Source organism: Pteropus alecto, unplaced genomic scaffold (assembly GCF_000325575.1).
Source record: "Pteropus alecto unplaced genomic scaffold, ASM32557v1 scaffold223, whole genome shotgun sequence".
Classification (NCBI taxonomy): domain Eukaryota; kingdom Metazoa; phylum Chordata; class Mammalia; order Chiroptera; family Pteropodidae; genus Pteropus; species Pteropus alecto.
The window spans coordinates 3045712-3073098 of record NW_006434441.1 but is presented as its reverse complement, the minus strand read 5'-3'; the positions used below and the strand labels follow the sequence as shown (position 1 = coordinate 3073098).

The 27387-nt window shown below is 51.7% G+C and overlaps 1 protein-coding gene across 1 annotated transcript in view; it reads right to left on the bottom strand.

Annotated features, from left to right (window-relative positions):
• FBLN7 (fibulin 7) overlaps positions 1-21607 on the bottom strand; it is a 30763-nt gene extending 9156 nt beyond the window's left edge. Inside the window, exons 1-4 of the mRNA XM_015587458.2 lie at positions 21296-21607; positions 7112-7271; positions 4031-4201; positions 270-395 (exon numbers count right to left, since the gene is read on the bottom strand). Coding sequence (XP_015442944.1) covers positions 270-395; positions 4031-4201; positions 7112-7271; positions 21296-21382 — 544 coding nt within the window. The 5' untranslated portion in view covers positions 21383-21607. The remainder of the gene's footprint in view (positions 1-269; positions 396-4030; positions 4202-7111; positions 7272-21295) is intronic.
• Between the last annotated feature and the right edge of the window lie 5780 nt (positions 21608-27387).

The window sequence follows — 27387 nt, the reverse complement described above, 5'->3', positions numbered from 1 at the left end:
AACGTCCCAGGCCCAACCCCAGTCCGTGGAGTTTTCAGACTGTGATTCAGTCCTTCCACGAGAACATTCTTCCATAAGAAGGATCAGAATTGGTTACACAAAAGCACTAAAGCCCTCCCCAGAAATGGCCTCAGGGTACCAGCGGGGTCAGTGGGTGTGACACTGAGAGGAAGAGCCCACTCTGACCTGCCCAAATCTGTTGGCCCTTGACCAGGGTCCCCATCTCTTGGCAGCGGGATGTCCTCGCCCAGCCCCATATGACTACGTACCAGTCTGGGCATGGTGCTGACAGCGGCTCCCCGTCCTTCCTGGGGGACAAACGCATTTGTACTGGTTGACTCCTTCTACGCATGTCCCACCATTCTGACAGGGCTGGCTGGAACACTCGCTGATATCTAGGAAAAGAAAGAATGATCAGATACAAGCGTGAGTTCTGATCCTACACAAACAAAACACGGATGAGAGGACTTTGACACATTGCAGGATAACTCCAGCTCCCGTTCCCCACTCTGCCCTTGCCACTGTCCCCACCGTGAGAGCAAATGCAGTCTACACATCACTCAGCAGGCCACGGACCCCGGCCCACCTGGAGCTCTGCCACCAGGGGGCTGCTCATCAGCCACCCCCACCTGCCAGCACCCAGGCAGAATCCCTTGAAGGATCTCCATTCAGGGGTTCTGTTAATGGGAGGGAGGTGGGAAATGCCCTCTCTTTCCAGTCTGGCTGTGATCCTCCACTGTGCCTGCTCCTATGGGACCAAGGCGTTCTGACCCTGCACCTGACCTCAAGGTCAGCAAGGGGCAGTTCCTTACATCCTCACAGCAGCCCTGTGGAAGGGCTCAGAAGATGCACCTTGACAAGTCCGGTAGGTTTTCTCCATGTGGTACTTTTTCTTTGCTTATTTATACCTTTCTGTCCTCTTTTGTTTTCCCATGAGGAACATTCATGAATTTCCCAATTAGGATAAGATGACTTTGACATCCATGGGCCCATCTGCGGGCTGCGAGTCCACAAGCCCAAGGCTCAGGTCGGTGACCACTAGCTGACTACAGCATCCCGGGACGGGTCAGGACCATGTCCTCTCCTGCTGTGTCCAGTAATAGGAGGGAGGGGCTCTGCTCCTGGTGAGGGCAGCAGCCTTATGTGGGTGGGTTGTTAGGGGTCTCCCTGTGGCCTTGGGACTGCGATGTCATGTAGACTGTGACATTGCATTTGTCACGGGAGAACCCAGACTATCCAGGCGCTGCCTGTCCTGGGGGGCCTGTTCAACCCGTTAGTAACCTGGGCCTGGCTGCACCCTGCACACTTTGTTTTCAGACAACTGGCTTCTGAGACTGTGTCTGGAAGCAGAGCACACGAAGCCACAGGGCCTGGCGTTCCCATTGTTGTTCACTGTCCAGCCCTGTCGTCCTCACTTGTGGAGTCCACAGTCACGGGCCCTGGAGTGGGCATGGAGCCTGGTGCAAACACTGGTGCCTTTCAGTCTGTGTGCAGAGGACCCAGCAGGGGGCACTGAGCATGAGGAACCCAGACAGGTGGGGGTGGGGTGAGGGTGGGGTTGTGCCCAGATGCCTGGAACCCTGCTGCCCAGGGCCGATATCACTAACAGCCTCCACGCAGATGCTCCATCCTTATCTGATCCGCTGCTGGAGACGTGCCATGGCCACTGCCCAGTCCCAGCGCCCGCTCTGTCCTGACTGAAGGACATGGTCATCACATCACGTCTGCCCCGGGCGGTGACACTTAATGATGCCTTTGGGGTTGCGGAGAGGCTGGCGAGTGGAAGCACGCTGCTGCTCCCGCCACCCACTGTAGCTGCGCCTGCTGTGCCCTCCAGCCGGGCTCCGGGTTCTGCTCACGCGAGCCAGTCCTGGCCATTGCGTTTCCAGTTCCTGCCAGTGTTCTGTCATTGCGTGTCAAACCTCCCACGTCTCCTGTCACCTCACTTCGAGGTTCCGTAAATGTCGCGCATGCTGCCTTTCCATGGTTTTCATCTTTTAAATGTTTCTTGCAGCTTGGGCATGTTGTCACAGCATCCATCTGTTCTACAGGCATGTCTTTCTGGTGTTGCCTCATCGTCCTTAGACTGTACCCTCTGTTTTCTCGCAACAGTGTTTATGGGGTTTTCCGTCACGTGTACTGGGGGGACACGTTTTCCTGCACAGCTGTTCTAACCGCCTGGCCCTGGTCTCCCAGCTCTGCTCGGGCTCAGCTGCACCCGCTTCCATCTCCCCCACTTGGATCCGGACCACCTCCTTCCTCCTCATTGATCTCACTGGTTGGGCCTAATTTGGAGTCACCTCCCATAGAGTCTGGACAATATTGGGGCTTGTCCTGGAATGTTCTGAGAGTCCCTGGGGGCCAGGCAGCTCCAGGCACAGAGACTTCCTATTGCAAAGTGGGGCTCACAGCTGAGAAAACTGGCTTGGGAAGGCCAGTGTCGACACGAAACCCAACAAAACGATTCAAGTTTGAAGAAAAAGAAAAATCCTTTGAGCATCATCCAGGCAAAAAGACCGGGATATGATGGCAGCAACAGCATTAGTTAAACAGAAGACACAGAAAAACGAACGTATTTAAGACATTCGAGGAAAGAAACAGGAGCCAAGAATTTTATGTCCAATTGAAATGACATCCAGTGCTAATGGTGCACTTTCTGAAAGTGCGAGAACCTGGGGGATCAACCCCGGGCTCTTGAGGAACCAGCTCGAGAGAGGCCCACTTGCGGACGACGGCGATGTCACCAAGGTGTCACAGGAGACAAGACGAGAGTGGGGGCAGAAGGCCGTACCGCTGTCTTGTCCCCCAAAAATGAGACCTTCCGAGTCTGATCGAGGCTCTTGAGTTGGGTCCCAGTGTGTAAGGACAACAGAGGCAATGTCATGAACTTCCAGTCATGTGCAGGCAAGTCCTGGGGGGACTGAACACGGTGACTGCGGTCAGCTCGGCCGCAGGACACACACGAAAGCTGTTAGAATAAATCCTATGAGTTCTCAGCACAGGAGAAAACCTGTTATTCTTTTTGTATCTTTTTGAGATGCTGGCAGTCTTTCAGGGTCCAGGGTGAATCCAGGTACTGGCATGTCCCCCGCTGTGTCTGCATGTCACATGGCTTATATTTCCTGGTTGGCTCCCAACTGGTCTGAGAGCTGGTACCTGTAACCATCCTTTGAACCTGCCCTTCCTGGGAGACAGGAAACCACATCTAGGCCCCGAGAGTGGGGCTGGCTGCCCTGCGCCTCCTGTGTCACCCCACGCACGTCGGGACAGATCGTGGGTTTTCTGGTTCTCCGGTATGTTCTCGAGCCATTCAAAGTCCTCTCTGCCACTCTCCACAATCTGTTTGTGTATATAACATCTGCATTTCCCCTTCTACTCTCGGGCTAAAGCCGTGGGTGTTGTGTCCCAGCAGATGTCACTTGAACCCTGCCCCAAAGGTGACTGGAGAGCGTGAAGCATTGACCGTGCATTTCTGAAAAGGACCCCCATGGCGTGAGCCTAGCCTGATTGTTCTGGGCACCAAGCAAGCATTTTGTAAGCCCAGCACAGTGAGAAGACAAGCTTGTCATGCTGCCCCACACCCAGCAGTCTGTCCTGGAGCCTGTCCACACCAAGTCCCAAAGTGGACAGTAGAGACACCTGGGAATGGCCTTGACACCACAGGCCACCAAGAGTCTCACAAACAAGCTGCAGCCTTGGGGAGCGTTTCTGTGCAGTGCTTCCCTCAGACCCCTTCCTGGTCCAGTGCTGGGGAGAGCAGGGTACTGAGTCCCCTCAGCCTGTCCTCCAGCTCTGTGGCCTTGGGCAAGGCCCTTCTGTGCCTCAGTTTCCCCATATGTCAACAAGAGTAAATTGTTGGGAGGGTCTAGGGTGCCCTGCCGGTGGAGCTGGCCATCAGACATGGTGGCTACAGATAGATCTGTGGCGAGGAATGGTGGAGGAGAGGCCAAAAGTGTGCCAAGGAGTGACCCTTTGTCCCTGGCAGACCCCTGGGCAGCAATGCCTGGCTGGGAGGGAAGGAAGGACCCACCTCTGCAGTGCGGCCCCTCTCCCGTCCAGGTGCCATTGGGGAGGCACAGCACGCTGCTGGGCCCGACCAGCCGGAACCCGGGGTCACAGGCAAAGTGGACTTCGTGACCCGCTGAGTACTTGTTTCCGAACTTTCTGCCACCCAGAGGGGCGTTCAGCGCAGGGCAGGGCACTGTAAGGAGAAAAGGAAGGACATCCCCCAGTTAACAGGTATCTGGCCTTCCGAATGCCTCCTCCAGGCTAAGTGCCAGGCTGCACAGCTTTAAATTTTGTGCCTCATGGAATCCTCAGAGTGCATTTGTGAACCATGAAGGAATGTGGCTCAGACAGCCTGAGAGCTGGGCACAGCCCCGAAGGGGGATGGTCAGGGAGGGACTCCAAGCTGCACTGACCATCGGCCACTCTGCCTTCTTGAGTCCAGCAAGGGCTCAGCACCCCTAGGCCTCCACATCTGCTCTTCCCTCGGCCTGGATGGCTCTCTCCCAGAACACCCCATCGCTGGTTCCTCCTCACTCACGTGGGTCCCCACTGAATGCCCGCCCCTCTCAGAGTGTCCTCCAACCATCAAGCTTCACTAAAACTTCCCAGGGCACCTGCCGTGCCGTGAGTCCCTTGGCTTCCTTTCAAGATTGGTGACCCCTGGAGGCATCTTGTCCACATGTTTGTTTCCACATCTGCTGTCACTCTTCTCCCTGGGACGCAGCTTGAGGGCAGCCTAGGCCTGGCCTGGGTCCCTGCTGCACACCTGGCCCAGCCCAGCTCCTGCCCCACAGCAAGCACCCAATAAATAATCTTCGAACACAGGAATGAATAAAAACTGATTGATTATGTTTTTACAATGCGCCAGGCACTATATTAGGCTCTCAAGGGTAAAACAGACAAAACTCAGCTCCCAGGAAACCCCTTCTAGCAGGGGACACAATTAATAACTGAGACCCAGGAGCAGACAGCAGAATGAGATAAGAGGTTTCAAGTATCATGCAGAAAACAGTAGGGAGCAGTGCTGGGTGGCACAGCAAGGGGCGCAGCCATGCACTTGGTGGTCGGGACGTCTCACTGGAGCCAAGAATTGAGGATGATGGAGGCGTAACCACGTGGAATCTGGGTGGACAGTGGGACAGGCCAGTACCAGCACCCCTGGCAGATCTGAGGAATGTCAGAGACCATCGTTTGGGGGAAGGGAGTGGGGTCTCTTTGGGGTGAGGAATTCTTAAAACCCTCAGGAAAACACCTGCTGAAGCAATTCACAGATAAATCATACCTGCACACAGTAGGTGCTCAATAAATGTTAGTGAGATTAGTGAATGGATGTAGTCAATTAAAAATTAATTTGCTGTCACCCCCCAAATAGGAGCCAAGGGCCCCTGTCCAATGGACAGCATGCCCCATGGCTGGTCATTTCACTATGAGCATGTCCCCGTGTCTGCAGGCCGAAGGGAAGCCCCTGTACTTTGCGGGGGGGCTATTGTGTGAAGAATAGAGTCACGGGGGAAGCGAGCCTGGCGACGTGAGGAACACGAGGCTGCTCGGAACAGCCCTGAAGCCGATCGGTTGTGACGGTTCCATGTAGGAGTGGCTGGGGAATGGGAAGGAATGCTGAAGACAGGAGGGGAAGGCCAAGGATTCTAGAGGATGAGAACGTGTTCTTCCCGACCCCCAGCAAAATGCCCTTCAAAAAGAAAAATAAATAAAGCTAAAGAGAATCATCCTGGCAGCTGCACTTTGGTCCAGGGCTAGCTCCTGGGCAAAGGCATGGCGCCTACCCTGCAGTGGGGGTGCTGGCAGCAGCCAGCCTGAGTCCAACACATGAGAGAGAGAACAATTGGTGTTAATTGCTTAAAAAGAGAATTGGCCACTTAAAAACATCTTGTGTGGTTCAGGGAAGAAAGCCCTCGAATCTGGGGGTGGGAGGGCTAGTGACTTAACAACAGGCCTTTCTGTCTGTGCTCGTGGCAGAGACCTTGCACTGGGCTGCTGTCTTACAAATTATCTCCTGCTCGTTCTTCTGAGAACCCTCTCCAGGCTACAGGCCGCCCAGAAGCATTCGACAAAAGCTCCCAGAAGCACAGGAGGGATGTGTGCGGTTGAGCCCCTGGCAGATAAAAGTCGCTGGCTCTGGGACCCACTACAGTGAACTCCTTTCTCTCGGCCTTGGTTTCCCCATCTGTAGCAAAGAGGATGGCCGCCCTGCCTGGCTCAGAGTCCAGCTGTGACGAGCCCTGGGGCCCCATGTGCCCAGGGAAGTGTGAGGGGGTCTGGCTGGCAGGTTGGGCTCTGCACAGGGGCGGTGGGGAAGGACAGGAAACCAGGTGGGCATGTGGTGCTGAGACTTGGGCTCCGATGCCACCGTCTCTGAAAACGTAGGGAGTCCAGTGCCTTCCCAGGAACTTCATCTCACACGGCAAGGAAGGGCCTTGACAGTGGGTCTTACGTGGGCGACTGACGTCCAATGCTCCATGGGCTTCTGCCCTAGAGCATGGTTACTGCCCCCGCCATCCCCTTCTCTCTGAGGAGAAGCTGGAGGGAGGGAATCCAGCCACCCACCTTGGGACTTGGCAGCACGAAAGCCGTGAGGGGGACCAGCAGGAGGACAGCCCGGTGTCTGTCGAGCCCGCCCGCCAGACAGATGGATGTGTCCGCGGCCCTTCTGCTCGCCCTGCTGGTCTGACAGGGACTCTCATGGAGCCAGTGTTGGTTCACAGGCCTGGCGTGCCACACTGGGGGACGCTGCTAGCGGGGAGGTTGCATGTATACGGGGACGGTGAGTATGTGAGAACTCTCTGTGCTTCCCACCTACCTTTGCTGTGATCTTGATACTGCTCTAAACATTAGTCTGTTAAAGTAAAAAAACAAAAACCCAAACCGGTGCCGCTTGGAGTCCCCCTGGGTAGGGATAGGGAACAGGGAACTGCTGTGAAAGTGGTGACCTTAGACAACTGTGTGACGGTGACATGCAGTCGTGACCACGACTCCTGGACTGGAAGGTCGGGGAGGAGGCAGTGGCTCAGACGAGAGTGGGACAGGAGAGCCTGGGCGGAGGGTGCACGCGCCCCGTCCATGCCCAGCTGCTGGGGGTACCTACCTGGGGGAGCGTCTGGGCCCACTCTGCTGGCGGAGCTCTGCAGCGCAGCCAGCCGGCCCCTCAGGTCACGCAGGCCCTCAGCGAAGCGCGTCTCTTGGGCCTTCAGCAGCTGCTGCAACTGGCGGGTGGCCGCGAGGACCTGCTGCCTGCTGACACAGTTCTGGGGAGAGAGAAGTCACACGTTCTGGGTGTCCAGAAGCCACCTAGACCCTTGGGCCCAGTGGGGCCACCTGCATGTGGCCTTTGAAAGTCCTTACCCTCCCAGAGTTCCTGCAGGATGGTAACCTCTGTGACTTAGATTGAAGGCCTCAACCGCACCTCCCACAGCCCCTGTTCAGCCTCCACAAAAGCAAGACCCTGTCCTCAGAGCACAGGGCCAAATGGATGACTCTGAATGGCTGGGTAGCGAGGGCAAATATGAAAACAACCCACAGGGTTAGGGAAGCATTCGACAAAAGTCAACGCCCATTCTGATGATGTTTTAAAGGCTCAAAAAACGAAAAAGAGCGCTCCTCATGATAAAGACCAACTCAAGGCAACCCACCATCACACTTAGTGACAAAACATAAGGTTTCCAGTTTGCACTGCTTGTAAGAGCCAGGATGTGAGAAGGGGTGGGGAGGGGTGACCACAGGGGTGGCTGCAGAGCCTTGGCCTTGGGGGTCGCTGGGGCTGTGTGTCACCTCGGCATGGCAATCTCAACCCGACCGTGTGCCTGCTCAGGACGAAGGAGACCATCAAGAAGAAGATGACGGTTACCATTAGGGACAGGCTAATGGGTCATTTATTTTTTATGCTTAAATTTTTTTTTCTACAATGAACATTAGTTTTATAATTTTTTCTCAGGGCAGCAGGACAGCTGGGAGTCCCGGGGCTTCCAGCCTGGCCACCACTGTGGGAACAGCCACTGCCACTGTCCCAGGGAGGCCTTCAGGCCACTGTACCTCGAAGATTTCGCCAAGCAGATGACTCACTGGCCTGATTCAACAGGCGCTTTGACACAGCTGAGTCTCCAGTTGCCCTAGGAACTGGCTAACTCGTGGGGGCCCTTGGCCCCACCCCAACCAGGACGTGGCTGCAAGCACAGCTGCTGGGGAGAAAAATTCTGTTTGTGTCCATTCTTCCTTCCCATGTGATCCTCGCACTCAGGACTGGCGCCCAGCAGTGGCCTCCTGCAGTGCCTACCTGCCCAGCACTATGCCATCATCCCACCAGAACTCATTTCCCACACCTATACCCTGCCCCTGAAAAAACAAGACCTGCTTTTATAGACAGCCTCATGGCCTGGGTGTGATTTACGCTTGTGAGGCTCACAGTCCACGGAGCCATTTGCCACTTCGGAGAGGACCCTTGGGGCAGCGCCCCTCCAGGAAGACCTGGGGTTGTGTCTCTCCAACAGATGACCATATCGAGGCTGAAAATGCAGCGGCTTTCCCTAAGTCATGGGGCTCAGGAGGGCGGAGCCAGGCTGAGAACCCGCCATCTCCCTCTCCCCCTACTGTGAGCATCAGTGCCCCCGGCCTGTTCCGTTGCCCTTTCCATTTGTTCTTCGCAGGCCCCGTGTGGTCAGTGGCCTTGATTCATCTGCACTAGGAATTGGTCCCTCAATGACCCAAGCAAAATACCTACCAGGAGTGGACTTCTGACTCCCGGGCTAATTTCAGGATGGGAGTTGGGGACGGCAGGCAGGTGAGGAGGGGTGCAGGAAACAGATCTCCTTGCATCGAGCCAAGGGGCAATACCTCTCTGTGCTACAAGCCGGCCAGTCATGACAGCTGAGACAGGGCTGGTAAGCCAGGCTGTCCCGGGGAGAACACGGAAGGGCTGAGTTTTGAAGCTGGGGACAGGAGATCAGTGCCGGGCCACGGCGGGCGGGGGCGGGGGTGGGCGGACATGGGGACTGCAGTAAATAGAGAAATAAGGGATGCGTGGTGTGGTGGGAAGGGGCTCACATTCTCCTGGGACACTGGGCAGCCAAGTGCATCTAACCTCAATGCTCCTGGCTGGGCACAATGTCCTCTGCTTCTGGTGACACCTCCCAGAACCCTTCTTAGTACCTGCACCGGGGAAGACAGGCACCAGATATTCTCCTAAGTGCTCGTTAGCAGTGAGGTGGGCTCACCCAATCACAAGGGAAAAACTCCTCAGGCCAGCACACTAGGGCTGTGTGCCAGGAGGGGAAGGATGGCGATGGGTTGTGGGCCGGCTTGCTGAGGGGAGGTCAGGAGGCCTGGCCCATTCCTGCCTCTGACTCATGGGGGTGACACTGACGGGACAAGGTGTGGGGCAAGGAAGACCCTGTGAGCCCCAAAATAAAGCCACGTACAGATGGACAGCTAATCTAGGACGAAGTAGCCGAGATATACAACAGGGAAAGGATGGGCTCTTCACTTGCTCAGGCTTGGATTAAAGACTTGAACATAAGACATGAAACCATAAAACTCTTAGAAGAAAACATTGACGTCGGTCTTGGCAATAATTTTTTTGGAGTTGACACCAAGGCAAAGGCAAGAAAAGCAAAACTGAACAAGTGAGACCATGTCAAACCAGAGAGCTTCTGCGCAGCAAAGGAAGCCACCACCTGAGTGGGAGAAAATATAGGCAAATAATGTATCAGATAAGGGATTAACATCCAAGATATATAAAGAACTCATACAACTCAATAGCAAGCAAGAAAGAAAGGATGAAAGAAAGATTCAAAAAAGAGGACCTGAATAGGCATTTCTCCAATGAAGACACACAAATGACCAACAAGTACATGAAAAGACACCAGCACCACTAATCATCAGAGAACGGTAAATCAAAACCACAGTGAGACAGCACCTCACACCTGTGAGAATGTCTGTCATCAAAAAGACAAGAGATAAGTGCTGGCGAGGACGTGGAGAAAGGGAACTCCCGTGCGCTGTGGGCGGGATTGCAAATGGGTGCAGCCACTTTGGAAAACAGTATGGAGGTGCCTCAAAAAATTATAAATAAAACAATGATGTGATCCGGCAATCCCACCTCTGGGTATTTATCCAAAGGTAATGAAATCAATATATTAAAGAGATAGCTGCACCCCCATGTTCACTATAGCATCATTCACAATAGCCCAGACATGGAAGCAATGGAAGCTACCTAAGTGCTCTCTGATGGATGAATGGATAAAGAAGATGTGATACATATATCACATATATAGATATATATAAATCTACCTATCATCTATCTAATTCAGCCATGAAAAAGAAGGGAATCCTTCCATTTGTGACAACATGGATGGAGCTTGAGGACATCATGCCGAGTAAAATAAGTCAGACAGAGAGAGATACATACTGTATGATCTCACTTATGTGTGGAATCTGAAAAACTGAACCCAGAAACTGGGAATGGACTGGTGGTTGCCAGAGGCCAGGGCTGTGGGTGGGGATCTGGGTGAAAGTGATCACGAGTTTCAGTCATGAGATCGGTAAGTCCTGGGGTATAATGGGCAGCACGGTGACTGCAGTTTGTAGTACTGGGTTGTATATTTGAAAGTTGCTAAGAGAGCAGACCTGAAAAGTTCTCACTGTAAGGAAAAAAAAACAATCTCTGATTGTGAGCAGTGATGGATGTTAACTAGACTCATGGTGCCGACCATTTCACAACATATACAAATATCGAGTCACTGCATCGTGCCCTTGAAAGCAATATAACACTGTATGTCAATTATAGTTCAATAAAACTAGGAGGAAAAGAAAAAGCATTCTCAAGGAAAAAAAATCAAAAAGGAAGATCCTTGTTCTCGGCAAGCCCATGTGTGGTGTGAGGACCGGGTGCCAGGGGAACAGACTTAGTGTCTCTCGGCACGAGGCGTGACAAGCCTACTGCAGCTGGTCCTTGGTCCAAAGCATGAGTAGGGCCCCGGGAGCCATACTCAGAATCTGTTGCCTGTTGTTGGGCTTGGGTGCAGGCCTGAGTTTACCTGCACAGCTGGGACAAGGTGGAAACGCTTACAGGTGTGCACCGTCAACCCAAGAAAGCATAAGCATAAGCCTACGAAGCAGCAAACAAAGAGCGAGTTCCCATGACCTGAGATGGCACCGCTGACTATGGTTCGGTTTCCACTTCTGGTCAGGACACACATACACACACACACGAGCGTCATCTCGCACACGCTGGGCTGCAGGGTGCGTGTCCTGTCAGCTCTCTTGTCGACACTGGACAGTGGCCTGGGGCGCAACGTCGCTTCGGTTCCCGTGCTCTTTGCAGTCTGGGATGGGCTCCTCACCCACCACCTGTCTGCTCACCCACCTTCCCACGCAAGCTGTCTGTCTCACCCTGCTCCCTGTCCTGGGAACAGACCGCTTCCCTCTTTGCAAATGTGAGGTCGGCGGAGGGACTAAGAGGGTTGGGGGACAGGAAGCAGGCTGAACCCCCAGGCGCCATCATTTCGGACTGGCCCTGCCTCAGCAAATGACTGGCTTTCAGCAGTGCCTTCCTGTCTCAGAAAAACTCAACTGTATAAATCAACCACAGGCGCCATCTGCCCTTCCAGAGCTGACCCTCCTCTAGCAAAGGTCAAAGCCACATGGGCAGGGAGGCAAGCCCCAGAGCCTCCACCTGCACAGGCTGCCTCCAGGGCCCTCTAGGGCCCCATTTTCAGTATTGCCTCAGAGAGATACCCTCGGACAATATGTTTCCATCCCTCCAGAGCCTGCCCCACACCTGGCTTATGCCACTAACGATAAATTATGAAAAAAGTTTCTGTTTCTTCCACTTCATAGCTCTTATTTGAAGTGGAACCAAGAAAGGACATTCAGTGAAACACTTTCATCTTTGAAGAGAAATAGGTCAAGATTCACCACTTCTGTCATCAGACTCTTCAAAAGGATGGGCATTTGGTCTAACTGGACACCAACAGCTGTGTTTGCACAGTGAGAGAAGTCACTCAGGCTAGGGTGGGGGCAGTGTAGATAGTTCTGGAATGCAGGCCAGTGCTGAGAATTGGGAGGGTGGGCACTGGGAGCAAGGAGGACACAGGAGGACACCCTGGCTGCCCCACACCACCCCAGGGAAAACCATGTCCCCCACCCAGTGTCTCACAGCACTGACTGCTGGGTCCTGTGGAGATGCCCCACAGCGTACAGCATGGCTTTGCCCCTGTCCCTTAGCCAGTGTGCTGTGGGGTGGACTTCCAGGCCTCCAGGGCTACCTTGTACCCGAGACCCTAGCTGCTACCTTAAGGTGAACAAGAGAAAGCGACATGTGTCCCCAACTTACCTCATTCCTGTGCCAGCACTTGGTAGGCCGGACGCCTCCCACCCACCCAGGCCCCTGGGCTGTCAGTGCTCAATTTGCAAGTGAGGTTAAGACCCAGAGCCTGTGCTTCAGGTCGAGGGTGTGGGTATATCCCCATGCAGCCTGCTCCATGGTCTCCCCAGTGACAGTCTTAGAACAGTGACTTTCTGACAACCACTAGTGACAGTGGAGCCTGTGACTCCTTGGGCAGCCTGGGGCACCCTCCCCCCCGCCCCCGCCATATGGTTCACCCTGGGCCACAGCTGTGCATCGTGTCAGCACTTTGCTAGCAGGACACAGACAGCCGATGCTGGTGGGTCTGTGAGCCGGCTGAACACACTTGCCAAGGGAGCCTGTGGCCAAGGCCCGCAGCCGCCGTCTGAGTCACATCAGGCTGGCAGTGATTCTCTCCAGAAGTTATTTTCATTTCCGGTTGAGTCAGCGGCGAGTTACAAGCCCCTCACCTTCCCTAATCCCAGTGGCTGAGGCCTGGAACCCCCATGGATGAGGACGGGGAGTGGATGCCCTGGGGGAGGCCCTATGCCGCCAGTGTCCTCCAGAGAAACAGGACCCACAAGGAGTGCATGGTGCCTGGTCCTGTCCAGGGAAGACTGGAGGGGAGGCGGAGGGGTTACCTGAGGGCATATGGGCTGTAGCTCACAGCCTAGGCGTCGGGAGACTTCCTGGCTCCTTGGGACTCAGTCTCCCGGGCAATGCCCAAATGCATATGGGAGCCACCTGCTTCACTTGAATGCTGACCTCGTCTACAAACCCGCACGGCAACAGCTAGGCTAGCGTTTGGCCAGTTACCTGGGTGACATGGCCCAGCCAAGTGAACACAGAAGACTGACCACCTCGGCCCCCAGAGCCTTCCTCTGGGGCCTGGCCCAGGGTGCTGGGGCATGGGGCTGTACCGTGCTGCCACCCATGATGCCATTTACACCCCAGCCCCTTTGTCTATGTCTAAACAGCTGTGGGAGCAATGACACTGGTGCCTGGGCACCGAGAGCTGGCACTGTGACCAGAGGTCACACCAGTCACTCGTGAAATGCACATGACAGTTGTGGGATGTGGCACTGTTATCGTGCCCACTGAGCAGGTGAGTCACTTGGCCGTGATGACACATTCAGGGCTGAACCCCATGCACCTGCTCCAGACTCTGATGTGATTGACCATCTGGCCCCCTTTAGAGAGGGGTCCATGGGGAACCCCACGAACACCCCTCTGTCCATCTCCTGTCTCCTGTTTCTCAGCACCCTCTTACTGGCCCTGATGTCCACCTATGGTCACCTCTCCCTGGCCCCTTGGCATGCTTGAGGCGTGAAAACAAGCTACAGATAGCTTGGAACCATCGCTGCCAAGGATGGGTCTGCTTATACACCAGATGCCCATGTGAATGAGCCACAAGCAGACGAGTGGACAAGGAGGAAGGAGATGCCGCAGTGCAAGCTAGGACAGCGTCGTTCGTGTCACTGCCCGACCCTGCTGACCCTGTCGTCGCATGCTGCCCGGCTAATTTCTGCGTTATTGCTGCATTCCCTGTGGACTTGCCATGCCTGTGGCGGCATCAGCAAACAACCCCCCGATCCTTTCCTTCAGAGAGTATTTTCCACCTGTGAGAACCAGGGCGAGGGGCTCAGAGAAGGCCCCCAGGTTACTTGTGGCCCATCTTGGTCCCCCATCATCCCTCCAACACACAGACTCTCCCAGGACCAGTCGCACTGCTGCCGGTTGTTTGGGTGTGTGGCACACATGTGTGTGTTTACACGTGATCCGAGATTTATGTGACTGTGAAAACCCACATCTGGATTTTGCCAAAAGGCTGGATCTGCTGCAGTCAGCTTCAAGGAGGTGGGGGCCAGCTGGCGGTGGGGTGGGGGATGGCTGCTGGGCGCTTGGCTGCAGCCTGGGTTCTGGGCCTGGAGTCCTGACCGATAGAGTAATGAGCCTGGAGAGCTGGGGAGGCCGGATAAAACAGGTTTCCTTGCACTCTCCAGGGGAAAGCCTCAGGTTTCTGGGTGGACAGGCAACCATGCAACTAAAATTGTCATGTCCTGGACTGTGGCATTTGCGTCCCACCTGATCTTCATGACCTCACTTTTTCTCCCATGATCTGTAAGGTCAGAGGCCACTGGTGTCCCTGGCCAGGGAGGAGTCCCTTGCTGCGAGGATAAAGGCACACTCCCCACCATGGAGCAGAGAACAGTGACACATCTCGAGCTCTCACGGTGCACCTATCCCTGACTGGCATTCATCTCCTCCTTTCAATGACTCCATGAGGCAGCATGTCTGCTACCTCACTGCTCAGAAAGGAAACTGAGTCACAAGAGGCAAGAACTTGCCACAGGTTGCAAAGAACGGAGGCCGGGGCACGGCTAGGTGCTGGGCGTCCCCACTTGCTGCGCTGCTTTCCCAGGCCAGAGCAGCACCTGCCAGGCAGCCGGGTGGTCTCAGGACATGCGCAAAATGTCCTGAGGGTAGGACATTTTGCCCATGTCCTGAGACCACTCGGCTGCCTGGCAGGTGCTAGGAGGGTAGAATCTCTGTTTATGCAATCAGAGAAGAGACCTCAGTCGCAGGTGCTGATATGTTTGTGTATTTTCATACTACGGTGTAAATGACTGCCTGCAGCTGTTCTTTGCTTCTTCTCTGCCTCTGACACCCCTTCTTGCAGCGCCCAGGACTCAGACCCCAGCCCCTCCTTCCAAGATAGAAGGGTGCCTTCTGGACTGTGGCCCACTCTCTCCTTCTGTTTAGGGACCAGCATAAAGTATTTGAGTCAGAGGCCAACCACATAGCAACAGTGGGGACAAGAGGCAGCCTCAAGTTCCATCAACCACTCCCCGCCCTCCAGGCCTAGATGTGAACAACTCCCATCTCAGTCGTGCTCAGACACCCACCAGGATGTGTGCCTCAGGCCCTGGGTGCATGCTGGCAGCCACACTGCCAGCGGGGCACATGCTCTCCTGTACACAGGGGACATAAATGATCACCCCTTGAGTTGAGGAGTCTACTTACTGAAATGGGTGGGTTTGGGTCATGTCGAATTATAGGTGCTTATCTTTTCTCTAATGAAAATGTGGGTAACAGTCTGATTTTAGGTCTCAGGCAGTTTCCAGGAAGCCTGGAAGACACTGGTGGACGGTTTGAAAGGATCTAGAAAGTTCTACTCCCCATGGAGTCCACCCTGATGGCCCCCCAGGGCCCTAGGGCTGCACAAACCTCAGGAAGGTCAGCAGAAGTCTGGCAGCCCCACCATGTCCCAAAAGAAGTGACCAGTACAGCCAAGAGATGGACATGCTTCTGGGGGCAGCTCGCTGGGATGCTGCTGTGGTGGATGTGTGGCGGGAGGGACAGTGCCCAAGTGCCTGGGGAGCAGCTACACAGACCAGGATGACTGGGTCGGCCTGGATTAAGTCTCGTGCCAACAGGACCCTCCGACCACCTGAGAAACCACCTGAGAAACTACCGCACCACCAGCCACGTCTCCTTCCCCAGTCCACGCCTTCGACGCTCACCACCCAGGGTCCAGGGGCCACAACAGCCCCACGAGAGCACAGAGTATCCACTCTGCTCTGTCATCAGGACTGCTGGTGATGAGACTTGAGTCCCATTCCTGATGGTGGCAAGGAAAGGGGGAGACGCTGGAGAAAGTCCCCCCCAACCCCACGCCAGCAAGGTCTCCCTTCACCTACCCTTAGACTCCACACTTTTGCCAAAACCAGGAGCCTTGTGCTGTGAAGATTTGCAGAAGCAGCCACAAGCCTCCTGCCCCACACCCACGTCATTTGCAAAGAAACTGCCGCTTTTCCCATAAAGAGGGAAGTCTGTTTTCCCACAGCTCAGATCTGGGCTGGCCTTGCAATTCACTTTGGCCAACGGGATGCTGGAGGCCATGTACCCGTCCCAGGGCTGTGTCTGTGTTGACCACATTGTCTGGTTTCTGTACCTGAGGTCTTGGCATCGGGAGCCTGGCTGAATTGAGACAGACGGTCTGTCCCCTTCTCTCAGGCCGGCCAGTTGCTGGAGCCAGCACACCACTCAGCACCTGCCCTGAGCCCCCAGCACACTTAGATATGCAAACCAGCCCACCCAGAGCCCACCCTGCTTTATCTTCTTACACTCACAAGACTGCCACCCCCACACTCAGCAGCCCCCATCCCAACAGCCCAGTAAGGCATCAGACAGCCAGGGGGTCCTACACTGCAAACCGACCCAAATCACTCAAACTAGTCAGTCATAACCTCCTGAGCCCCATTCTTTCCCACAAAACCCCAGTAAAATCTTTCCCTCCAGCTAGTCTGTTGTTGGTGCCTGCAGCCCCTCCCCGCTCCTGGGAGCTATGTGCAAACTGCCTCTCCAGAACCCTCTCTCCTGGCCTGCTGGCCTCTCCTCACAGGGAAAAATCTAAACCCCAGATCCCTGTCAAACAGAGTCTCAAGAGGCCTGGCCAACCTTTTGGAGGGTGTGGGGGGCCGGGAGCAGGAGTGCTCAGGAGACCCCTGCCTCCACAAGCTGGCACTTTGCTGACCAGGAGCATAGGCCAGAGCAGCTGAGTGTGGAGCAGCTGGCTCACCCAGCCCAGGCTGCTAGCTCCAGACCCAAAGCTTTAAAACTGAAGGCAGGCTTCCTCCCTGTGCGTTTGTTCCTGGCACCCAGGCCACTGCAGGCACCACACACTACATCCGTTTCATGAAATGCCCATGGTTCAGATCTGGAGAATCTATATGCCAGTCGCTTTGGCTCACCTGCATGCACTTGTGCAACACCGGGAATGGCAGGAGAATCCTCACACGGGGCGCGGGGGCAGACACTCCTGGGGCTGTGCCCATGACAGATGGTTCTGCCAAGCCTCACACCCTTCCCTCTGAGCTGTGTGCTGAGTGTCCCTCTTAACCTAGACATCAGGCGTCCCAGCAGCTCACCTGTCTCAGATAGGCTGACTACGCCATGCTGGGGACAAACATGCTTGGGTTTTCATTTGTCCTCCTTCTTTGTCTCATTTTTTCTGAGTCCAGGAATGATCTTGAACGCCCCCTTCTCCCCCCTCCCCGGTCTTGTGAGTATAAGAGGCAGTAGGCAGCAGGCAGGGCAGCTTTCCTCCTCTGACTTCCTCCCAGCCTGGCTCCCAGCGTGAATATGCACTTTCTTGGGCACATCAGGCTCCCCATCAGTGGTGTGGGGACAACGGTGCTATCACTGCTATGATGGTTGGGGTAGAAAATGGCAATATCTGCAGCAAGAAGGTGATGTGGGAAGGCCCAATGGTGGTGGATTAGAGGATCGCTTTCCTGGGGCTACGCTCCAAAAAACAAGGGCTGAGCCAAGAGAAAGGAAGGTATGTGATCTAGAACACGGGGACTGCAGTCTGGAGGGCAGGGAGGGAGCCACAGTCAGGGTAGTGGGGCGGGGGAGTCAGGCTGAGGACTTCCTGGGGTCAAAGTTACGTGTGAGTTTTTGACTTCACAGTGGTGGGTGCCCCAACCCCACCTTGTTTAAGGCTCAGCTGTACTTTTATCTGTGCAGCCTATGTGGTCTCTGCCGTGACACTCAGCTCTGATCTGCAAGTGGATGGATATGGCCAGTCTGACCCACGGGGGTGGGGGGTGGGTCCATGGGCCATCGTTTGCTGACCCCCTAAACACTGGTCTCTACCACGAACTCAGACACAACAATTCTCACAAAACAAGCAGATGGAATGTAGAAATAGAGAAGATGTATAACACCACTATCAGGAGTTATCTGGAAACGCAAGGCTGGCTTCGAAACTAGATACTTGATCAAGGTCATTAGCCTTGTTAGCAGGCTAAAGAAAAACTGCAGTATCATATCAGTGGTGTGAAAAGCGTGAGACAAAAGTCAACATCTGTGCATAATCAAACTATGGCCAGAAGGGAAGCTTAACCTGACAAACGTAGACTGCAAAATCTACAGCTAGCATCATCCTTCATGTTAAAAAAAAAAATGCTTTCTCCCAAGTTCTAGAAAAAGAAGACTCTGTCCGCTTTCCAGCCGACAGAGTGCTTGGAAGTTTTAGTCAGCACAAGCAGGCTGAACAAATAAATAAGTGGCATATGCATTGGAAAGGAAGGAATAAAACCTCTCCTATTCACAGCTGACATGATTGTTTATCTAAAAAATCTGAGAGAATCTACAAAAAGATGTCCTATAACTAACTAATAATAGTTCCACAATGCTACAGGAAATCAGGTCCATTAGATATCCAAATTCTAGGAATGTGCTGGGTAGGGGAGCCTTCTGAAACACCATAGACCCCCACCCCATGGGCAAGAAGAATGCTGGGACCCTGAACCACCCTGCCAGCCCAGAGCCATTGCCTGGGGTGGGGGTGAGGGGCATTTGTTCAACAGTCTCCCTTTCAAAGTGCATAGCAGTTTTGAGGGCCCCCACGCTGTTCAGCGTCCCCTCCTTTCCCAAGGCTACCTGCTCTCCATCAGCCGGGCATCTGGACAGATGTGCTGACAAGAGGGCCACCAGTAGAAAGCCATGGAGGACCGCAAGAGAGCAAATGACACTGTCCAGGCCCCAGGATCACTGCCGTAGACCCTTGCAGGAGGTAGCTGCCTACTACCTGTAACACACGTGCGTACACACACACAGCACAGATGTTCAGGCAGTCACAGTTGACACACATGCACACATGTACACACCATGTCCCCTTTGGCTGTCACCTAATACAACAAGGAGAATACACATGGGAAACAGGGACCCAGACCAGGATCCCATGCCTGCCCCTCATGGTCCTTGGGGTGTGTGTGCCCTGCCCGGCTTCCCTGCGGCAGATGACAGTCCCACTGTGCGAACACTTGTTGAGTGTCTACCAGCCAGCAGGTCTGGCCCAGATGCATGCTATGTTCAGAGCAGGTGAGCTCCAGGCACGTGAGGCACCTCAGGTCCTCATGAGATAGTCCTTTGTCCTCTCGAATGCCACTGCCCTCCGCTCCTCCCCAGGTCTACAGCTTTTTACTCTAAAAGCTGGGGCTCCCCTGGGCCTCAGACACCTGCTTGATTAAAATCACCAGGGACATTTTAAAAAGTACTGGTGCCTGAGGCCCAACCACACTCACTGAGTCAGAATCTCTGGGTGAGGAGGCCTGAGGCTTTCTAGAAGATTCCAGGTGACCTGGGGGCAGCCGAGATCTGCCAAGAGACGGCCCAGCTGGTCCCGCTCAGACCAGCACCAGCGCAACAGCTCTCTCCCTTCCATTGAGCTCCTAGGGGGTGCTGGTTGCTGTTCCTGGGCCCTGGAGTGGGGAGGACCGACAATAACTTGAAGCCCACCACAAAGAATAATTACAAACGTCATCCGACCTTCAGAGGCAGAAAAGGGAAACGTGGGTAAGGAGGGATCTGTTTTGAGTGGGGAGGGAAAGGCCTCCGAGAAAGGGTGCTGACTCGAACGGGAACCCAGAGATGAGAAGGAGCCTGGTGGGCTCGAGAGGACTTCTTAATGGCTGATCCCTCAGGCTTCCCAAGGCAGACGCTGGGAGGAAGCCCCAACCACCCAGCACTTCGAGTGAAGGACGGTTTCTTTCACTAGAATTTTAAAACCAACTCTTGCAGACAATCTCTTTGCTGCCTTTCCCCCTCACAAAACCTCACAGTGAGGCAGGGGCTTCTGCAGTAAAGAAGCCAAGATTTGGAGGATAAAGACTTTGGAAAGCCTGGCTATGGCCAGGCTGGGCTGGGGACAGATCACCTCCGGGGACAGCCCAATGCATCTGACAACCGCCAGGTCTCACCTGATTTCCAGGTGACCTGGGGGGATAAGAAAACCAGATGATGACACGTGGGCTCCCTGCATCTGCATGTACATCCTGCCCACCTGCCTCTTCCAGCTTGGGGACAGCCTGGGGACAGCTTGGGGACATACCTTCCTGTGCATCTGGCCTTGGGCTCCGGGCCAGAAGTGTTTTGCTTTGCAATCTGCAAAGTGGGTGGCAGCCCCTTTGCTCTGCTGGGTGGGCTCCCTATAGGCCCAGACTAGGGCCCTGCTGCCTGGTGGCCAACAGCTTCCTGCAGTACCCGCTCATCACTTCTGCAATGACACCACCCGTCAGGTCTGACTGAGTTCTCCCTGCCTGGACCCTGCACCCTGGGGCTTCTAGGTGGCCATGGGGGCATCTGCCTAGTTCAGGAGTCAAGTCCACAGATGCTGTGAGGGAGGGGAGGCCCAGGAGCCCAAGGAGAGAGACTAATTTACTGCTTTCTCTGGTGTGACCCTAAATCACAGTCTCCCCGGGCCTCAGGTCCCTCACCTGCAACATGGAGTAACAAAAGTTCCCCTTCACAGGGCTGCGCTGGGAGATGTTTAGCAGAGACTCTGCAGTCACCAGGAGGCAGCGAGCAAGTGCAAGCAATCCTTCCCCAGTTACTGCTAATCTTGGCAGCAGCATTGTTGGGTCTCCTCTGTGCACTCGCTACACACTGTTGGGAGGCGGGGAATCTGGCTGCCACAGCGTACCTGGTGGCGCTGGCTCCGAATTTGGCAATGCTAGGTTCACCTTCCAGAGATGCATTTTTATCTGCATCTTGTTTTAATTTTAACTCTCAGTTCTTACTAGTTAATATAATAAACCCAGTGAGACTCAACGCATAGGAACGGAAGGAGGGGGAGTGAACTGCAAGCGGTGCGCGGGTGGGAAAGTCTCGGGGAAGCGCGGCGCACGTGGGAAGTCGGCGGTGGGAGCGATGAGTTAGCACTTGACATGGGAAGCCGAGGGCCAGATGCTGCCTCAGCTGGTAACCGGCCCTACGCCCCACAGACCCTGGAGCCGGTGAGGGTCTGTCTGGAGCCTCTGCGAAAACCGAGCCCAGTCCCGGATTGCTTCAAGCCCCTCACCCAGGCCTCCAGGGAAGCGTAGCCCAGGTCTTCCATGTGTGCGGGAGGCAGGGGACACTGACCTGGGCACTGAGCTGGGCACTGAGCTGCGCGGGGCCAGCGACCAGCAGCAGCAGCAGCAAGAGCGCGCGGGGGGAGCGGGGATGCATCTCTCTGGTCCGGACCTCTCTGCCTGGGAGGGAGCAACGCTGTCCGCCTCAAGCCAACAGAGTCCAGCCGATGCCCGCTGTGTCCAGCCCGCAGGGTCAGGGAGGCGGGAGTGCAGCCGGCTGCCCAGAGACGAGGGGAGGAGAGGGGAGCGCTGTTCGATCCGCGCGCGTGGTCTGGGCACCAGCGGCCACCAGTGTCCAGGGTCCGCTAGGGGGTGAAAGGCGCCTGCCCAGCCAGGAGTAGGAGGGGCCGCCCAGCCGGGAGTAGGAGGGGCCGCCCGGCCAGGAATGCGCTTGGAGCGAACCCAGCCCCGGCCGGAGGCGGCGCAACTCCAGTACAAGGACGGCGGGTGTCCCCAGGGCCCCAGGAAAAGTTGGCAGACCGTTCTGCTCACGAGCCAGCGAGGGGCCTGCTGACCGGCCCCTTCCAAGCTGGGGACACTGAGCCGATATGTCCCAGCAGCAAATGCCAGAGTGTGACTCCCACCTAGGTCTGTCCGCTCCACGGCCACGCACGGATACCGTCCTCCACCTAGGACATGGGCTCCACAAATGCGACACGAGTCAGACTAAGCTCTCCATCCGAGAGCTTAGTGTCCTCCTAAATAATGCTTGAACCCGGGATACACATTCTCGGGAACTAGAAACCTACGGTACCTACTGTTTCCCGCCCCTCAGATGGAGAACGGTGTAAAATGGAGGCGGGTTATGGGGACACTGGCTGCTTTGCTGCAGTGGGTGGGCAGTAGCCCTGGGCAGGGCGGATACGAGCAGCCTTGAAGGCTCCTGCTCGCGGGGCTGTGGGAGGAACCAGATGGCCTCCCCGCTCCCCTGGAAAGCATTATCTAAGTACTTAATGGAAAACGCTTTCAGAAGGCAACACTGCAGACGGCGCGATGCTGCCATGTGTGCCAAGCCTCAAAGCCGGTGTTCCTCCGCGCGCGTGGGTAGCAGCGCCCTCTTGCCCTCTCTGAGCCGCGATTTGGAAGTCCCCTGGGAAGTGCAGCACGGTGGATGGGGCCACCTGAGCGTCCCTACCCAGGAATCTCTGCCACCCCCATGCCCCAGAAGTGGGGCGCCCATGGAAACACACTTTGCATTCCTCATGAGGTGTCCTGAAGGGAGCCCAGGTTTGGCAGAATCAATCGCTATCCCCTGGGCTCGGTGTGCTCTCCAATATGCTCGTGTCCTTGTGTCCTGTGGGAACACAAAGCAAGACAGGAGCATTTGCTATTAAAATCTAAGGCCCGGCCAGAAGTGGCACCCACCAGGTGGAAAAAGTCCATCTTACAGGGCCCTCCGGTCCCATGTGGGCCCCAAAGCATGTGACTCACCCTTTGGGTTTCAGGGACTTGTCATCAACTTGCCTGTGGCCGGGTTCTGCCTGATGGCACATTTGGGGCTGCTTCTCTGCCTTTACCTCTTTCACCCCACGTCCATCTGTGCTTCTAAATGTCATCAGTCCCTGATAGGACCTACAAAAATTGCAGAGACAGAGCCCCAACACAGCCTGCAGTCCTGTGTTGAACTTTGCTCAGGGTGGTAATATACCTGGTTAAAAATGCCACCCCTCCTTCAGATTTTCTTGCAGTTTAGACTCTCTTAATCCAGACCCTACTGGGTGTGTAACTAGTTCTGAATAACTGAGCTACAGGGTGGGGCTTCTGTTGATGTTTTCTATTTACTCATTTATTACAGACATGCTTTCCTTTAGGCTCTTGACCAGAGATACAATAGTTATTTTAGGATCCTTGACTGATAATTCACCATCTGTTATCTTCTCATGGTCAGGGACCATTGACTGTCTTCTGAATATGAACCATTTTTTTCTGGTTTACTAGTATACCTAGTTATTCTGGGTTGTATCCAGGGATTATGAATGAGATCTTATAGGTACTCCTTATTGTTATGTTACTCTGGATATCATTTTTAAATTGAGGTATGATTCACATACCATAAAATCCACCACGTTAAAGGGGACAACGCTCCTTTTTAGTATATTCACAAAATCGCGCAACCATCTCCACTACCTAACATTCCATCGCTACAAAAAGGGACCTCATCTCATACCCATTAGCAGTCATTCCCCATTGCTTCGCCCCCCTCAACACCTGGCAACAACTAATTTACTTTCTGTCTTTATGGATTTGTCTATTTTGGACATTTTGTAAAAATAGAATCATGCAATACGTGGCTGTTTGTGATTGCCTTCCTTCACTTAGCATAAGTTTTTCAAGGGTCATCCATGGTGTAGCATGCATCATATAAGTGTGTCATTCCTTTTTTGTCTTTATTTGGTTATTTGTCTTCTTATTATTGAGTTGAATCATATTTCATTGTATGGATAGATGACGTTTCATTTATTCATTTACCAGTTGATGGACAATTGGGTTTCTAGTTTGTGGCTATTATGAATGATGGCGCTACGAGCATATGTGTAAACATGCATTTCCATTTCTCTTAGGCATAGACTTAGGAGTGGAATTATTGAGTCACATGGTAACTCTTTAATCATTTGATGAACTGACAAACTGGTTTCCAGAGTGGCTGTGCCATTTTATATAAGGGTTCCAATTTATCCACAACCTTAGCAGTACTAGTTATTAACCTTTTCTCATGATGCATAAAAAGGAATATTGTTCCTATTGCCATTTCAGTGGTTTTGAGGCTATCTTATGGCTGTGATTTTTTTCCTCTGACGACTGATGATGTAGAGCAGCTTTCCATACGCTTACCAATCAGTTGTGTATCTTCCTTGGGGAAAGGTCTATTTAAGTCTTTTGCCATTTTTTTTGGTTGGTTTATTTGTCTTATTATTGAGTTGAAGGAGTTCTTTAATTAAAAATTTTTACTATTATGATTTTTTACAGAAAATCTACTCGATATTTATTAAACTTAGTTTCTCCAACTATGATTTAGCAAAGGAGTTCTTTATATAATCTAGCTATGAGTCCTTTATCAGATATATGATTTTCAAATATTTTCTTCTATCTGTGCGTTGACTTTTCACTTTCTTGATGGTGTCTTTTGAAGAAAAAAAGTTTTTAATTTTGACGAAGTCTAGTTTTTCTGTTTCTTTTTTTATTGCTCATACTTTTTGGGTCCTATTTAAGAATCCTTTGCTAATTCCAAGTTCATAAAGATATACCCGTATGTTTTCTTCGAAGAGTTTTAACAGCTTTAGCACTTACATTTAGATTTTTGACCTATTTTATCTATCTATCTATCTATCTATCTATCTATCTATCTATCTATCTATCTATCTATTTATTTTTTAGGCGAGGCAACCCTTGGTTGACCTCACAGATTGCAAGGACCTTGTCAGCTTACAATCCCTTAGTTTTTATTTTTTATGCCTTCAGCACCTGGTCTTCCTAGGTGGTCTCCCATCTAAGTATTAACTATGCCCAACCCTGCTTAGCTTCCGAGATCAGACGAATCAGGCTTGTTCAGGGTGGCATGGCCATAGATTCTGGCCCATTTTAAATTAATTTTTACATATGCTGTAGGGTAAGAGTCCCATTTCATTCTTTTGCATGTGGCTACCCAGCTGTCTCATTTGTCGAAGTGACAATTCTTTCTCCATTGGATGTTCTTGGTACTCTTGTCAAAAATCAGCTGACCATAAATATATGGATTTATTTCTGGACAGTTAATTTTATTTCATTGATCTCTATGTCTGTCCTTGTGCCAGTACCACATTGTCTTGATTACAATTGGCTTTGAACTGTTTTGAAATCAAGAAGTGTGAGTCCTCCTACTTCTTTTTCAAGATTATCTTAGCTATTCTGGGTCCCCTGAAATTCCATACGAATTTTATCATTGGCGTTTCAATCTACACAAAGAAGTCACCTGAAATTCTGAATGGGATTGCTGTTCAATTTTGGAAATATTGCCATCTTAAGTCTTCTGATCCATTTTTTAGTTTATTTATATTTTATTTAGTTTCTTTCAATAATGCTTTATAGTTTTTAACATACAAGTTTTGTACTTTTTTGGGGTCAGATTTTCTTCTTGATGCTTTTGTAAATAAAATTTTTTTTTTAAATTTCACTTTCAGGTTGTTCACTGCAAGTGTAGAGAAATATAATTGATTTTTATATATTGATCTTGTCCTGCCACCTTTCTGAACTGATTATTTTTAGTAGATTCCTTAAAATTTGCTATACATGAGATCATGTAATGTGTAAACTGAGATATTTTTGCTTCTTCTTTTCCAGTTTCAATAACTTATTTCTTCTTGTCTGGTTGCCTTGGCTAGAAGTTCCAGTACTATGTTGAATAGAAGTAGTGAGAATGTACCTAATCTTAGAGGGAAAGCACCCAGTTTTTTTTGCCATTGAATCTGATGTTCATTGTGGGTTTTTGTAGATGTCCTTTATCACACTGAGAAAGTTCCCTTCTGGTCCTAGTTTCTTAAGCGTTTGTATCACATAAGAGTGTTTGATTTTGGCTAGTGCTTTTTCTGTATCTATTGAGATAATCATGGCATGTTTGTCAGTTTGTCCTGTTGATATATTGATTTTCAAACACTAAGCCATCTGTGTATTCCTGTGGTAAATCTGGGTCAGTCATAGTGTTTAATTACTTTTATATGTTGCTGAATTTGGTTTGCTAGAGGCTTTTTGCTTTCATATTCATGAGAGATATTGGTCTGCATTTTTCTTGTGTCGTCTTTGGCTGGTTTTGGTATTGGGGTAATACTGATCTCATAAATTGAATTAGGAAGTGTTCTTCCTTTATTTTTTAAAGAGTCTGTGAAGAATTGGTATCAATTCTTTTTTAAACGTTTGGAAGAAATCAGTGGTGAAGGCATCTGAGCTCAGAATTTTCTTTGTGGGTCATTTTGTTTTAATTACTAATTCAATATCTTCATTTGTTATGGGTCTATTCAGATTATCTATTTACTCTTGAGTTACTTTTGATAGTTTGCATTTTTCCAGAAAATTTTTCATCTCATCTAAGTTGCCTAATTTATTGACATATGTTGTTCATCATATTCCCATATTTTTCCTTTGTAGCTATTATTAAATTTATGTCTTGTATTGTTCCTCACTTCCTCCATTACTGCCTTCTCTTGTGTTCAGTAAGATTTAATAGTTTTCCATTTTTATTTCCTTGTCGTTTCTGTACTGCATATTTTTGAAATGTTTTCTTAGTGATTGGGCTTACCATTAATATCTCAATTTATAATGATTTGGTTCTGATTAATACCAACTTAATTTTTATAAAATGAAAACCTTTGCTTCTATATAGCTCCTGTCCTCCTATCTTTTATGCTGTTATTACAGCATAATTTACATCTTTGTACATTTTGTGCCCATCACTTAGATTTACAATTATATCTTCAGTAAAAGTTTCTTTTTAATCTGATGGGAAGGGAAAAGAAAGGAGTTACAAACAAAATAACACTTATACTGTCTTTTATACTTACCCACAGTTACTGTCACTGGTACTATTTACCTCCTGTGGATCCTAGTTACTGTTTATCACTCTTTTGTTTCAGCCTGAAGGACTCCCTTTAGTATTCCTTGTAGGGTGGGATTGCTAGCAACAAATTCTGATGTCGGTTTGTTTTTATTTGGGAGTGTCTTTTTTAAATTCATTTTTTGATAGATAGTTTGCCTAGATATTGAATTCTCGATTGGCAGTTTCTCCCTGCCCTTCAGTACTTTGACTATGTCATCCCATTGTGTTCTTGTCCCCAGGGTTTCTGATGAGAAATCAGTTTTTAATCTTATTGAGTATCACTTGTATCTGATGAGTCATCGCTCCCTTGTCACTTTAAAATTTTTCTTTGTCTTTGATTTTGATGTTTCAGTATGAATCTCTGTGAGTGTATTTTACTTGGAGGTTGTTAACCTTCATGGATGTGTAGATTAGGTTTTTCATCAAATTAGGGGAGTTTTCAGCCATTGCATCTTCAACTATTCTTTCTTTCTTTCTTTCTTTCTTTCTTTCTTTCTTTCTTTCTTTCTTTCTTTCTTTCTTTCTTTCTTTCTTTC